The 16,650-nt window shown below is 35.4% G+C and overlaps 1 protein-coding gene across 2 annotated transcripts; it reads left to right on the forward strand.

The window, feature by feature from the left end:
• The first annotated feature begins 1,329 nt into the window (after window positions 1–1,329).
• Window positions 1,330–7,814, forward strand: LOC108721543 (cytosolic 10-formyltetrahydrofolate dehydrogenase). Of its 2 annotated transcripts, XM_018446140.1 has the most exons (8): window positions 1,501–1,567; window positions 2,167–2,210; window positions 3,044–3,185; window positions 3,398–3,632; window positions 4,842–5,518; window positions 5,760–6,174; window positions 6,255–6,913; window positions 7,204–7,814. In XM_018446140.1, the coding sequence occupies exons 3-8, from the start codon at window positions 3,050–3,052 to the stop codon at window positions 7,779–7,781; spliced, it is 2,700 nt and encodes an 899-aa protein (XP_018301642.1). In that variant the 5' UTR covers window positions 1,501–1,567; window positions 2,167–2,210; window positions 3,044–3,049; the 3' UTR covers window positions 7,782–7,814. The 2 variants fall into 2 exon arrangements, with proteins under 2 accessions (XP_018301641.1, XP_018301642.1); XM_018446139.1 differs by lacking the exon at window positions 2,167–2,210 and having other exon boundaries at window positions 1,330–1,567.
• The last annotated feature ends 8,836 nt before the right edge of the window (window positions 7,815–16,650 follow it).

Consider the following 16,650-nt stretch of genomic DNA (forward strand, 5'->3'; position numbering starts at 1 on the left):
TTATCTATACAATAATTTGTTTTAATAGTTTCCTAAGCGTTAGCTATATGCATACATATTTAGCCCGAATGTAGTATAATAATATAAAAATATATAATACACATACACACATATAATTTTCATATGCATTCATTTTATTTTCCAATTATTAAACTCTTAAAGTTATATCTTGTTACTGTTTAATTAAAGAATTTGAAAGCAACGTAAACCTCATAAACGAGTACAGATTCTTATTGGTTGCAAAGAGTTAGTTTAGATGTGTCTATTTATGAAGTGGCCATGAAAAGTACTCGTCTGAAAAAATTCATTCGGCTTATTTTAATTTTAAAGAAAATGCAATTCCTTTCGACATAATTTAGACGATCCTTTATGAAATGAGGACGTTATTAAATGAGTTATGTAACAGGGTTACATAACTCATTTAATAACGCGATGACCGATCATTTTCGTGGAATTACAAATTACGGATGCGTGAAATAGATAATATTAAATACGTACTTTAAGTTCACATGGTCTTGTGATAAAGATCGTGTAACCTCATTGAGCAGAGTGACCCGAAACCGGTTCGCGGCAGTTCGAAACTGCTAGTATAAACAGAAACGAATTTATCGACAAGATTTTTTATTTCTTTGTGAACTAATGATCCCAAAATCGACGAATCTTTCCTTTTAACTGGAACAAGCCGGTTTGCACTTACATCAGTTCGCGTCTTATGATTAGAAAGTCATCGATGTTGTAGAAAAAAATCTCTGGTCAATTCTGATTCGATGTTACATTTGACGTAAATAAATTTAAATCTGCACTATCAGTATTTGCTTAAGAAATGGCTTACGTTGCAAATATAGTTTTGCAAATTCATTCTAGATTGAGATAAATTTAGAAATTCTAGAAAGAAAACATTTTTATATTTTTCTTGTCAATCGATTATTAATTCTTATTGCTAGAATATTATTCTATAATATCATTAATAAAATAATAAGAAAATTCGCGCATTGGCTTTTTGTTTTTTATTGTTTGCAATTCGTATTATTTAATAATAAATACTGTTATCAAGAATATATTATGATAGAATAATGTTTTATCGTTATTCAATTTATAACAGATAAATACTAAATTCTTGATACGATATGATCTCATTCTATTAATTAAAAACTGCCGAATTTGTTAATTAACAGTCTAGTATCATGACAAAAAATGTTTAAATGTAAGCTTAATCGCATGGCTTAGAATAGTTTATTTAAGATAGTTTGGATCGCTTATGACATAGAGATAATAGAAATTCCTCGAGAAGAAAAAATTTGTAAGTAATTTCCTATCTTGACCCCCGTTTACAACCGATATCGATATCGTCCACGTATATATATATAAAACTGCTTTTACCCGAGTTCACAGTTAGCGCAAGGAAACTGATTGTGATCGTTGCACAGTTTCACTCGAAGTGCAATCAGTAAGAAAAGTGAAGGCGCAACGTGGATATATCCCGCGATACGCTCGCGATATCTACATTCTGCAACTGATGCTGGCCCTCAAGAATCTCGTCTGGCGGCGCAATCTCGTCTTGAATATCGTAAGTCGTAAATCCAATAAATTCTGTTTCATCAAAATTCAAGAGAGGGGAAAAATTTGACTCTATGAAGCATGCACAAGAGAATTTCTCTCTTGCGTTATTTCGCCAATTATTAGGACAAAATGCTTCTTGTAATATGTTAGATATCATGACGATCGTATTGATGTAACATAAAATGTAACGTATGATGTAATATACAAAGAATGCGATATCAGGTAAAACATAAATAGGGCAATGTTGTAAGTGTCGTAACATGGTCCTAATATATTGACGTATTTTGTCACTGTTACTAAGTGTTCTTTGTATTTCTAAATACAAAGTACATCAAGTAATAATCGTCTTTTATCATAATAAGATTTAAATATTTTTGTTCGTTTAATTTTAATAATTGGCTTCCGCATGATCGATATTTCCCGTTAATATTAATTTAAATTTTACAACTAATTAATATGATATCACTTACGTTTTTTTTTATGCGGTAATGGTGTCGGGTGCGCGATTAATGATATTAATAGGGGGCTTCGGTGATATTATGTAAATAAGGGCGCTCTCTACCATATTTATATCTGTAAATAAGCTTCGTAAATGTATATTTACAGCCTGTATAAACTGCTACTGAACAGAGAGACTAAACCCTGGATAGGTAGGTAGATTGAACATTATTTAATTAATGCATTTATAAATGAAATATAACTAAAACGTTCAATTAACACATTTACTGTCGGGAGATACCTGACAAAAAGCTAATTTTTTTCTGTAATGTAAACCAGATAATATAAATCAATGAACTATTTAATAGATTGATAGTGTAATAAATTATTTCAACGATAACATTACTAAACAATTAGCAGGGTTGGGTAGTGCTAAATTAAAAAGATAAAAGTTAAATTAAAAAGTTAATTTTAACTTAACTTAGTTACATTTTAGACTCTTAACTTTTTAATTTAATTTAGTTACACTTTATTGATAACTATTAACTTTTAATTTGATTTTTTTTAAGTTAATCCTTAGACACAATGCGAGAAGATAATGAGTATATAACTTAGTAATTTTATATTGTATAATCGTTACTTGTGAACAAAAATAACCAGATTCTTTAACAAATATGCTGTGAGAAAGGAAAAATATGAAAAATTATGTAAAATGGTCAAACTTTTTCTTTTTCCTTTTGTTTTGGTTGTTCGTTCGGATCATATTTAATTTTTAACTTTTCAATTACTTTTTTTATTAACTTAACTTTTAATTCAATTAATTTCATTATGGATTAATAATTGTGTTGTATTTTAATTGAGATAAATTTTCAAGGCTGTTAACTTTAACTTAACTTAGATAAAAAAAAAGTTAACTTACCCAACCCTGACAATTAGTATTTATCTTATCTAAGAGTTTGATGTAATTTTTAAGGAAAATTTCGGGAGTGAAAGTACATAGAAATTAATAAAAATTTTTTTCAAATGATAATATTGAAAATCACAGTCGACGATGGCGCAACTCAAAGTGGCTATCATCGGACAAAGTCCATTTGCGGCGGAAGTCTACAAACTTTTACGACAGAATGGACATCAGGTGACTGGAGTGTTTACAATTCCGGATAAGGGAAATCGTGAGGATCCTCTAGGTATTAGAGCTTTGATTGAAAATGTTGATTATATTACGAATCTTCTCGATTCTTATGAATGCAATAAGATGAGTGTGTCAGGATTATCCATTCACTGTTTCTTCGAGATCTTCGATTTTGAAAATAAAAAAAAAATGCGAAAAATTTCGGATATTCAATGGATGGTCCTACGATTTACATTTCGCCTCGTTATCACTGTCATTCGATCGCAGCAACTACTGCTAAGGCTGACAACACGCCGGTCTTCAAGATCAAGGCTTGGAGGAGCAAGGGAGTGACCTTGCCGGAAATCCTGGAACTATACAAGGGCATCGAAGTGGATCTCAATGTCCTTCCCTTCTGCAGTCAGTACATCCCCATGGAAGTCATTAATCATCCTCGTCACCGAAGCATATGTTATCATCCGTCCTTATTACCCAGACACAGAGGAGCGAGCGCTATAAGCTGGTGAGTTCTTCTCACTTCGATCACCACGTGTCTTTGATTCTCTTGGAAATTTTTCAGAGATCGAGAATGCAAAAGTATTTTTATAGAAAGATCTACAAGGGAATATTTTTTATTTTGTAAGAGTGGGGACCTCATGTGCAATCAATCCGAAGAAAACTCAGAATCGTCGCGGAGATATAGAATTAATTAAATAACGCTCTCGACTTTTAAATTTTATATTTAGAACTTATTTAACTCTACATTGATTAAGACTGTAACAAAAAATCCTCGTCATCTGTTCTTCGAATGAGCCACGAGTATCAAACGAAATAAAATAATTTATTTTAGAAGTCGAATATCGTATACAATGTCGATATCTTTTAAGGATTATATTAATACGTACATCTGCAATTACTTGTTTATTTTTGTGACTTAGCAGTAGCTCATGCTAAGTGTTGACAAGTCAGTCGGTCGCGATATCACGTCTGTCGATATCAGTGCGCCGCAACAACCGGTTCGCCGCGGTTTTCGCGCTCCAGATTATGAGGCGAAACTACTTTCTCGCTGAAAACGCGTCGACGATAATGACAACGATAATAAGAGGCCACGAGCTCGCCATATGATCCTCTCGAACTGCGCGTGTGCGCGTATCGCGCGTATTTTATTATACTTTGACCTATGAAGCGATAATATACATTTTCGGCGTTACCTTTTCTCGTAGCTACACTGAAAAAAAAGATTAGCTGCTGCAGCAAATTAGATGGTAAAATATGGCATAGCATTTTTAATTGGCCGTAACAGCCAATTTTTAGTTGCTGCAGCCAATTTTTGATTGTGTTAGCCTATCTGCAATGTCAATATAGGATTTCAATTGGCTACGGCCAATTAAAAATGCTACGCCATATTTTATCATCTAATTTGCTGTAGCAGCTAATCTTTTTTTTCAGTATAATTTTCCTTATTTATTTGCCAATTAAACTAAAGTCGCTTCTAATGCCCGTTATTTTAATCTCGGTTCAACTAACTCTTTATCTTGTTTCTTTAGTTCTAAGAATTAGAAAAAGATGAAGAATAAGTTGAAAACTTATTCTAAATATTTCTAAACTAACATTAAAGTTAATCTACGCCGTTAGCAGAAACGGACATAAGACAGATTGAAAAAATTATAAATAATTCTTTAATCAATTAATTTTGCTTTCTTATTTTAAACCAATCTATTTCGCGTTTCAGGACTTTGATTCAAGGGGATAAAACCGCAGGATTCTCGATTTTCTGGGCGGACGATGGCTTGGATACCGGGCCAATTCTCCTCCAAAAATCCTGCAAAGTGGAGCCGAATGATACGGTGGACAATCTGTACAATAATTTCCTCTATCCGGAGGGTATCAAGTCCATGGGTGATGCGGTGAACCTCGTCGCCAAGGGGACTGCGCCTATGGTGCCACAACCAGCAGAGGGTGCGACTTATGATCCCTTGCTGAACAAGAAAGAACTCCAGAAGATCGACTGGACAAAGCCGGCGAAGGAAATTCATGATTTTATTCGTGGTCTGGACAGTACACCGGGAGCATGGACGACGTTGGACGGCGAGGAAGTGCGACTCTTCGGATCATCCTTGTGGAGCGATAAGCAACCGGAAGTCAAAAAGACGGTCAATCTCGAGGAGCGAAAAGGAATCGTTCATCAGAGAGGTTTACTGATCAAAGCTGTTGATGGACAGTTCATTAACGTGGAGAGAATCAAAACAGGAACCAAGACCATTCATGCCAGCAAATATGGGCAGGTTAACGATAGCCAGGTTGTGGAGTTTACGGAAGAAGAGTTAAATATTACCAACAGCCTACGTAAAATTTGGACAGATATACTCAGAATTGATATCGATGAAGATACAGATTTTTTTGCTTCCGGTAAGTTTAAAGATTTCTTATAAATGTCAAATTTAATTTATGTTTAAATTTCAATTATATAAATTTTTATTCATTGGATAGCTTATCAGTTAAATTCACATTTATTATGTTCACGAGTTGAAGATTTATATATATTGTATAATATAAATGTTAATTTTGATTTTTTATTCGATATTGTCATTATTTTGTAATAAATTAATTACACATGATAAGAATTAATATTACGAAATTTTTTTCGCAGGTGGAGGCAGCATGGACGTAGTACGACTAGTTGAGGAAGTCAAAGACAATTTCGGCGTTAGTTTGCAGAACACCGACGTCTTCATGGCACCAGTCTTCAAGGAATTCACTACGACGGTCATACTCACCGCTCGGGGAAATTTAGCTGCGAAGGAGATCAAATACGACGCGGTGGAGATGCAGGTGAACAATATGGCTCTGAGATTCCCCAGGCAACTCTTCATCGACGGCGAGTTTGTTAACGGTCACGGTAATCCTGTCAAAACGATAAATCCTCACGACGAAAGCGTAATCTGCTTGGTAGAAAGCGGAAATGCCGAGGATGTCGATCGAGCCGTCAAAGCCGCCAAAAAAGCCTTCGAGGAGGGTGAATGGGGCAAGATTAGCGCCAGAGAGCGTGGAGCGTTATTGTTCAAGTAAGAGAATAATCATCTCTCTCTCTCACTCAAACAAAGATTTATTTCCAATTCTTCACGTTTCTTTTATTGTCTTTTAGATTGGCGGATTTGATGGAAGAGCACAAGGAAGAACTGGCTACTCTGGAGACTCTGGACTCTGGCGCGGTCTATACTCTCGCTCTGAAAACCCACGTAGGCATGTCTATCGAGACCTGGCGCTACTTCGCCGGCTGGTGCGACAAGATTCAAGGTTCAACTATACCGATCTCGCATGCCCGTCCGAACCGGAATCTTACGTTCACGCGGCGTGAACCGATTGGCGTTTGTGGCTTGGTCACTCCGTGGAACTACCCATTGATGATGTTGTCGTGGAAGATGGCAGCCTGTCTAGCAGCCGGCAACACCGTGGTAATGAAGCCGGCTCAGGCATCACCCCTAACAGCCTTGAAATTTGCCGAATTGTCCGCACGTGCTGGAATTCCACCCGGTGTCATCAATATCGTCTGCGGATTCGGCAGTGCCGTTGGAAACGCTATAGTGGGGCATCCGTTGATCAGAAAGCTGGGCTTCACCGGCTCCACGCAGGTCGGTCAAACCATTATGAGATGTTGCGCCGACAGTAACCTGAAGAAAGTATCATTGGAGCTTGGTGGTAAAAGTCCCCTCGTCATCTTCGAAGACGCAGACATGCAACAAGCGGTCAGGATCGGCATGGGCAGTGTGTTTTTCAATAAAGGAGAAAACTGCATCGCCGCCGGTAAGAGACTACTCGTATTTCTTTTATTTTGGAGTCCAAGCAAAATAAACGGTTTTTTAAACAATTATACACTGAAAGAAAAGATTGGCTGCTGCAGCAAATTAGATGGTAAAATATGGCATAGCATTTTTACCATTTAATTTGCTGCAACAGCCAATCTTTTCTTTCAGTGTACAATTATAGATAGCATAAAATTAAATATCTCAGAAATATACGCTCCTTAATATAAGAGACAGGATTTAATCTCCAAATATAATTAAATTGTTCATTATTAATTTTTTTTCCTGAAGGACGACTTTTTGTTGAGGAGACTATCCATGACGAGTTTGTGAGACGTGTGGTCGACGAGATAAAGAAGATCACCATCGGTAATCCGCTGGAGAGGAGTACGGCTCACGGACCGCAGAATCATAAGGCTCATCTGGACAAACTCCTAGAGTTCGTGCAGAGCGGAGTCGAAGAGGGCGCAAAGTTGGTCTACGGCGGCAAGAGGTTGAATCGTCCCGGCTGGTACTTTGAACCGACCGTATTCACGGACGTTGAGGACAACATGTATATTGCCAAGGAAGAATCCTTTGGTCCAGTCATGGTGATCTCCAAGTTCAGCTCGAAGAACGTCGATCAGATGATCGCGCGGGCAAACAACACCGAATTTGGTCTCGCCTCGGGGATTCTTACCAGGGACATCAGTAGGGCGCTCAGATTTGCGGAGAAAATCGAGGCTGGTACAGTATTCATCAACACATACAACAAGACGGATGTAGCAGCACCGTTCGGCGGCTTCAAGATGTCTGGATTCGGCAAGGATTTGGGACAGGAGGCTCTTAACGAATATCTCAAGACGAAGACGGTTACCGTCGAGTACTAACGATCATTATCCAAGAACATTGTAATATATGGTATCACGGATGTGTAATGATGCATATCGTCGCGTGTGATGTTGTATCTAGGTCTTACAAAGTTTCTTTAACAAAACTGAACGAGTCTCATAGTGTTTTCGGCCCGGCAGGGTTTGTACCAACCTGGGTTGGATTAATGGCGTTTTGTGCTCTCCTATTGATAGAGCGTGTAACGTCAACCAATAGGAAAGATTAATCCAACCCAGGTTGGTACAAATCCGATCGAGCCGAAAACGCTATCATGTAAGATAAACAATTAATATACATTCGCGCGCCACATTTACTCGTTTCCTGTTTACATACTGCATATATTATTTATACAAATAAACCTATTATAAGTTAAAAGGCCGATAAGATTAAATCAAATAAGAAAAGGAATCCTATTTTCAGTTAAAACGGATGTTGATGCTTGATAATATTCATATGCAAATTTGTATATAAAGTTATCAAGCACCAGCATCCGCTTTAACTGAAAATAGAATTTTTTTTTCTTTTATTTGATTTATACAAATAAGCTTAATTTCTAGAACTGTTTTTTTCTGTCTTTATTAACCAAAAACAAATGATCGACTTTCTTTAAGTTATAATTAAGCTTGTTCACTCAATTTTTATAAGATAAAATCTTAAAATCTCATGATACATCAACGATGTATTTAGTCATTTTACAATGATCATTCTACATCTTGTTGCAATCGAAAAGAAAAATCGTTCGACGTGGGAAAATACGTTTCAAGGCAACGAAACGAGAGGACGAAACGGGACCTTTACGAGTTAACGAAGGGAGATTGTGGATCTCGCTCCCACGCGTACGAGGTGTACAAATAGTTTTTACAGCGGATCGCCTTCTATCCCGAGGTTCCAGATGTTGCGTGATTTTTTGTCTCAGAACACACAAGTGTGCTCCGCGCGTTGCGAGTAGGCTCATTCGCGTTTCATCTTGCTCGACCTTGTCTCTCCGAACGACCAATCACAAACGGTCATTCATGGCATTTTGAATATTATCTGAAAGAAAACGAGAGTGATTTTTTAAAGAGAAGTCAAAATATTTTCAAGAACCGGGTTTCGTAACAATTAGGATATTAGATTAATGAGAATTTTTTTTAATTTTAAATTGTTTCTTCTTTATTAGTTATTTAATATATTATTAATACCGTTTTTATTGGTTACTTCTTAAACTCTATTTATACACAAATAATTTTTTATCTGTCTAACAAAATAAACCAGAAAGAGGGAGAAAAAAATTAACGATAATTATATAAATGAAAACAATTTCCATAAATCTTTTAAATCCCTCAAAATGAAAGAAAAATAAATGAACAAAGACACATTTTTGTCGACTATATAGGTAGAAAACTTTTGAGACGTTCAGAAGCGTAAATGTGTTACTTATAATAGTTTCCGGAGGTCAGTAATGGCCCGCTGCTTCGTCTTTGTGTGTGAACAGGCATTGTGCCCTGTATGAGTCATCAGGGGACGGTTCAAATGATCGGGTGCAACGCGGACGCAACACGTGTTCCATATACCTGGGAAAGGTCTGTGAAAAGGCCCGCTATGAAAATTTCCCCGTGTGTAGGTGCGCACGGTCAACAACCCAGTCGACGAACAGCTGTTCCTATAAGTATTTCCCTCCCTTTCTTCGGCCACTGTTTCTTACATCTTTACCCTCAGCCACCCTTCGTCCTCAAGCTTTCCGTCTGGCTCTCTCTATAGAAAGCTGTTGCAGTTGTAGTTTTTAGTTTGTAGAGAACGTTCGAGTTTTCTTGAAAATTTCTCAAACACATGTGAATATACAAGTGTCAATTTCTTGGGTAAAAGAGAAATTATACTAGTTCCAATTTTAATACTAAAATATAATTACTCACACACTTAAATTTCGATAAATAAAAAGAATGGAATAATTTTTCTATTTTGAAAAGAGAAAGGCACACATGTTATCGGCGAAATTAATTAAGAATAATTTTTCGAAACGTCATATTTGATTTTCATTACAAGTCTAAATTTTATAGAAGAGCTCAAATAAAGGGTTCCAGAGTGACATAACGGGCTTTGATATTTTGGACCTAATTTTGAGTGCACGCGGGGGCTTAATTCGAAAGTGTGTGCAACCGACACGGCTGGTCTGGCCCAGAATTATTCATCGTAGACAGGAAATGCAAATTCCATCGTGTCCCCTCGTGCCATAGGACAGTGCTCTTTGACCTTACCTCGATCCCTTTTACGAGCGAGAATTCTCGCCTTTATGAAAATTTCGTCTTCGGACTATTTCTTTCGCAAGGCCTTTTCATATAAATGCACACACGCGTATGTATTTATGTAACACAAATAATTATAATAATAATCTAAACGTGCGTATATCTATATATATCTGTACGTTATATTTGTAATTAATTATATTTGTGATTAATTTATTTTTAAATCTACAAAATAATTTTCTTTTTCATTCTATTTGCCTCGATTCCAGATATAAACATATATTAATTCTTTATTTATAAAATGTGACGTTATTTAATCTTCAAAAATAAGAAACGCTACTTAAAAAATTACTTTTCATGTATTAAGATTATAAAGCGTTATATAATGCGGTGTTAATAAAAATCGTTTTACCACTGCATTTTTGATATTCAAAAAAATTCTAAAGTTTTTTCACGATGTATCAAGCACGATGAATAACATGTGATACGTCCAAGTAAAAATTATAAACTTCGCTTTTTCCCAATTTCGGTACATTTTATCTCGAGATTTTATTGTATTTCGGGGGTCATGGTATGCGACCTCGCATACCATGTTGCAATTGATAAAGTTGAAAGAAGATCCCGGGCCCCTTGAACGAAGGGGAACCCAATGGAAGTTCCCGGGGCTGTGCCCACGGGCACCACGTGTGCGCTCTTTTTCTCTCATTCTCTGTTCGCACCCTCCTGACGACAGTTCCCTTTCCGCTCGCGCGCGCTTCGCTCTGCTCCACTCCGCTCGTGCGGATTCCGCTCGCAATCAGTCGTTCTCGAGATGCCGCGTGCAATGGTCGTGTGTGACCGACACTCATCGTGTCGCCGTGGAACGAAAAGTACATTGCGATATATAACATAACGTATTATTATCATTGTTGGGAAGGGAAAAATATTGCGGCCGCGATTCCCCGCGAGTATCCGCCGGTATCACGCCGGGCGGAAACGAGTATCTTCCTCCCGCGGGACGCACGTTTCATGTACTGGGTGTCGCGTGTATAAGTAAGCGTGAAATCCTCGATGATGGGAAGTGCTTGGAACGTTCGAGAATTTTCTTCTTAATTTTCTAACACTTATGCTTGATTTATGCTTCGGTGTTAATCCTAAAATTTTAAAATTCAGCCAATAGGGCTGCCAGTCTTAATTCGTCCTAACGGAAATCTGTATTCCATTGGTTGAATTTTAGGATTTTAGGGTTAAGACTGAAGCATAAATCAGACATGAATTTTCTTTTGTAAAGGATACGCGGATCGTATTTTTATTTTTGTGATATCTTTCTTAAATTTTCTCGCATAATTTTTAGTTGACGCATGCACTTGTATTGTGCATTTAATGCAACAAAGAGAAATTTTATTCACACTAGAGAGTCAGTATTGCGAACCGAAAGTATTGTTGCGCGCATGATCGCCGCGTGTGAATGAATTATAAATTGAACGGTTTATCATGCGGCGTGATGATTGCGTAAACAAGTATTAAAAAAATGTTACTCAAAACCACGTCGTGTCATCGGGACTTGCGTTGATTCGGCTGCGAGAAAAATAAACTGAAACGCGCGGGTGATGAGTCACTCCAACAATACGCTCCGACCGCGATTTCCTCTCTCTCTCTCTTTTTGCACTCCGAATGTCTGACCCTCATCGTTCTAATCAGAAATTATAATGGTAAATTCAAGAGCTAAGAAGAGAGCTTTGGCATAAATAGAGCGTTCTAGAAACTCGATCTTAACTTTTTAATCAAGAATACGATTAATTTCAATTCGTTCGATTTTTTTCTTAGAATTTCATTTATCGTATTATTTCTCAGCATCCGTCATTACGTTTGTATTCAAAGATAATGATAGTTTAAGTCATAATACTGCGAAATAAAATATTAAAGCTTTTTACATACTCGCGTTACATCTTTTCTTCGCAAAACCTTTTCATCCTTCCATTATTATTTTTCTTTTATTTTTCACAACGCGTAACAACTGAAATATATGAAACGTATAATGTGTACGATAAAAGGTTTCTTCTATCGGTAGACTTGGGAAAAGGTTTGCGACCAGCTTATACTTATTCTTGAGGTTCTTACAGCACAATTAATAATTCCAACGGTATTTAAGATATAACGGTACAATATTAACAGGTAATAACAGGAAGCTAGGAAATAAAGGAACATAAAGAAAATTTTTACAAGTTTAATAAACCGAGGCATAAATAATTTTACCTACAAACTCTACGATCGACCGATTTGTGCTTTCAAACACACGCGGGACAGATGCATGCAATTTGTATAAAACATCTCACTGTGTATCCTGGGGAGAACTTTGGTTCGTTCAATGGGGACCGACGGTTGAGAAGAGTGTACAAAAAAGACGCTAGTGTAGGTCAAAGGTTGAATAACGAATCCATGCTGCGCCTGTTGAAAATCGATCGGTGAGATATTCCATTTTGATGTTTCCCGGAATTCTTCAATTTGTTGAGTCTGATAATATACCTAAACTTATGAAATATTCTTCTCACAAATACCTTTTTTAAAATATACCTTCTTAAATAATTTTGAAAAAAAAATATATATATGTTTTCCAAAATAATTTTTGGAATCGTTTAAATAAAAATAAAATTATTTAAAAAAGACATTACATTAAATTTATACAAACCACTTTTTGTTTCCTCTTTCGATATTACACTTTGAAAAATGCAATTATCAAATCGGTATCAAAGAATTATTAATTATTCTTTTTTAGTATCGCAGATATTAGAGTAATCTTTCCAATGTGACTAAAAAAATTAATTATTATCGACATCAAGATTATTTTAAAAAATATGCATATATTTGATTTTTTAACGAGTATCATGTGAAGAAAAGAATATGCAGTCGCTCTTCAGGATAAACTTACATATCTTGGTCTAACCGCCCCTTTCCTGTTTCCTCTTTTCACAAGCTTGCCGGCTAATCTCTAGGCCGCAGCATCCTGTGGGTGGAATCGTTTGCGTTATAAAGTTCCCCGACCGAACTTGGAAATCATCAGTCTGAAAGTGCGCCTTCCACCGCTCGCAACTCGTTGCTCCAAATATGTATCCCCGCGTATCACGTTGTGACAATAATGTTAATCGAAGTGCGCTCCACATAATGTAACAGTGAAAAGTGTAAGGCACTGTAGAATTAGAATAAGTTAAATTCGTGTATAAATTTAAAAAAGCGTAAAAATTAATCATCTACTGATTGAAAGATAATATTCAATCATGAAGTAAATTAAAAACATAATAAGTGTCATTTGCGAAATATTAAAAGTAAAAGTTATTCTTATGAGGTGAAATATAATCAGATAAATACCAACGGGGAAAAAAGATACTATCTTGTAATCGCTAATATGGATTGTAATTTGAGTATTTCCATAATATGTAAATGGAACGCGCATAAATATTTATTATATGACACAACTATGATTAGTAAAGTCAGTTACATTTATAGCGCAAAACAGTGTCGGCAGTGAAGATATTATCAAACGTGCGATTACGTTGCGGCTCGTCATCGGGCACTTTGCTTCTTTTTTTATGCAAGCTGCCTTTTGAAGGGCAACACTGTGATCGGGCATACTCATCGATGAAACTATACGAAACGTATATAGGAAATTTTAATTGCAGAAACACTTAACGTATTAAGAGCACTCGATAATTTTTCGTTTTCGTTTTCTCTGTGAAACACGGCATGTATTTTTTTCACTGAATTAATATCAGATGAAACAAAGATTTGTATTATGATGCGTAACATCTGTTCACATATTATTAATAAAGTATAATTAATAAAATATTTTCCAGTAATTGTTTCAACACTCCTGCAATCTTCCCCTCAGAGATACGAACTTAAATTAATCGTAATACCTTTCAACCAGGTCGTATTTCTATAATCGTCGACTATAACGGTAAGTTTTGTAAAATATCGTTATAAGAAATCTTCGCAGCGGACAGTAATTTATTCAATTTTTTGGTACACATCCATTGGTGCGACATCACAATTCATGTAAATGTGTTAATAATTATTCCTTGTTAATATTAGTATCTCGATATTTATTACGATCTTTTCTTATGCACGAGCTTATACATTTGTGGAAATGTGTATGTTGCTTCAAATTTGCAACGAATGTCAGTTATCGTATCATTCACACGATTTAGCTGTATTAGTTATATCTTGTTCAATTCATAAATCAAGTATATTGCTTTATTTCGCTATTTAATTCTTGCGTGTGATTATTCTCTGTAATTACACGAGTCTTGACAATTTATACATACATTGCAGAATAATAGCTGTATTAAAGTGATAAATAAATTATGCTATTTAACCTGTAGATCGATTTGTAGTTATATATTGCCTAGCTTTAATGCCGATGATAAAATTATATGGTAATAGTAGAATAAGATTAATAATAATATAGAGATATAATAATTATATTCAGGTAACTTTAAAAACATTACTAAATTATGTCTATAAATATAAAAGCAACAATGTGATTTAATTAAACGATTTTGTTTATAAGAATGGATAGTTACCAAATTAATATTCTGCACATTATTCTAGAAAATATAACGTTAACTTAATCCAACAGTAGAGTGATCGGTTCTACTTCTATTTCTTTATTGCTTCAGATTTTATCTCCGTTTCACTTGGACGTAAAATAACGATCCTTTTCCTTTTCATCTCTAAGATGACCGATATATCTCTCGTTCACTCTTCTTTGTACAAATCACAGATTTTTGTAATAAACAATTAATGCGCTGTCCTTGGAATCTGCAATGCAGGTTCGGGGCAAGTACAGTTCGCTATTTCTCCCTTTTTTTCCTTTTTATCTAAAAATATGACATGCGACTTCGACGTACTTCGCTTAAAATCTGTCCCCTATAAAAAGTCAGTCTCATCGTCTACAAGGTCGCGATAGTGTCTTAGTCTCCCTAGAGGTCTATGTACACCATTTGCGGCGAGGATAACGATGGTGATCAATTGTTCAAAATTGAACGCTTTTCGAGATTCACCCCGGCGCTAAGCTTCTACGCTAATCAACAGACCTTAAGTACACGCGACTTAAAATTTTGATATTGACTCTCCGCATGTATATACAAAATATTAATAAAAGTGACATTAATGAATAGAAACTTGAAATATTTACTTAACGAAATTAACAAAAGCTAAATATATAGTTGCTAATGGTATTTATTCCAAGTAGTTTACGGCTTTACATAAATATCTTTTTTCATGTGTTCTTCTATGTGATATTTTTCTCACTCACTCTCTCTCTTTCTCTCTCTCTTTCTTTTCAGTAGCATTATTTGTTGCTTTCAGCAACGAATCTCGTAAAAAGCTACCGAAGCATCGGATGAAATTAAATACATCATGCAACGTGTGCCGAAGGTGTGTCCATAGGACTGCGAAAGAATACGCGATCTCGTTCTAATACTGCTCTCAAATATTAAAATAAATTACATTCACCCTATTCTTCCATGCGGCACTTTATTAAAATTCTCTTAATCTAAATTAAAAACACACGTTCGGATCATGCATTCTCGATCTCATGACAAACTAGAATGATTTGGAATTCGATCGTAGATCATAATTATAAATATGCCTTTTCGGAAGATCCAATACCTAAATAGAAGCGCGACTACGAACGAGAAACGAATTTGAGAATTAAAAAAACATTTTCAAACACGAAATAAAAATTATAATTTAATACAGTACTAATTAATAAAATGCTGTCAAATTTTAATTATGGCGTCCCCTTTCATGTATGATAAACTCTTTCATTATTATATCTGATTATATATAATCGTATAATATATAATTATATATGATATTATCATATTGCGATTATAATTATTTACATTCTTTTGCAGATATTGGATTTTCTCGAAATAATCTTTTTGTTTCAAGCGCCCTATTTGATAAAAAAAAAAAGGAAAAAAAATTGTATCTCACAAATGTACAATTTTCGCCGCAGGATACCACCGATATCCAGCGCCGCGTCGAAGGGAAAACGTTTTCGCGTGTCCTAAAACTTCCCCCCAAATTCGACCTATGATAAAACTCTGTCTTATAATTAAATGTCTTGTAAAGTCTCAAGAGTTAAAACTATAAAAAAAATGAAATTTACAACACAGAATTCTTATTCTTTTTTTTTTTGCATAACGGACCCTTCTGGACCTTTCAATACCTCATAGTCATAATTTATCAATGAGGTATTGTTTTTAAACTTTATATCATATTGCATAATTATATTAGCTGATCACTGACTGGAACGAATTGGAACGAACGTTCGAGCGATCGTGAAGCTAGAGAAACGTTTGACCAATGAGAATGTTAAAAGAGGTCGAATTTAATGTTGTAAGATTGATTCGGTGCGTATCGCGTTTCATTTAACTTTACTCGTGTATAATGTCAGTATAGGTTCTTTTTCGAAGAATTCTTAACTAGTTCTGAACTAGTGCAATACGTTAGAATGCAACAACTATACCTGTCGCACTCTAATTTATTGTACCAATTTATTGAACCACATCGGTTCAGAATTTGAAATGGAAAAAGAACAGACCTTATGTATGTATGTGATTTATAATAAATACACGCGTTAAATTTCGACGTATTATTA

Source organism: Mycetomoellerius zeteki, unplaced genomic scaffold, assembly GCF_001594055.1.
Source record: "Mycetomoellerius zeteki isolate Tzet28-1 unplaced genomic scaffold, Tzet1.0 scaffold174, whole genome shotgun sequence".
Taxonomy (NCBI): Eukaryota; Metazoa; Arthropoda; class Insecta; order Hymenoptera; family Formicidae; genus Mycetomoellerius; species Mycetomoellerius zeteki.

Excerpts from the sequence above, each read along its gene's own strand:
- LOC108721543 (XM_018446139.1), top strand. The coding sequence starts at position 1,517 with ATGCTGGCCCTCAAGAATCTCGTCTGGCGGCGCAATCTCGTCTTGAAT. Across the intron at positions 3,633-4,841 it reads GGAGCGAGCGCTATAAGCTG|GACTTTGATTCAAGGGGATA; the intron begins GTGAGTTCTTCT and ends TTCGCGTTTCAG. Across the intron at positions 6,914-7,203 it reads AGAAAACTGCATCGCCGCCG|GACGACTTTTTGTTGAGGAG; the intron begins GTAAGAGACTAC and ends TTTTTCCTGAAG.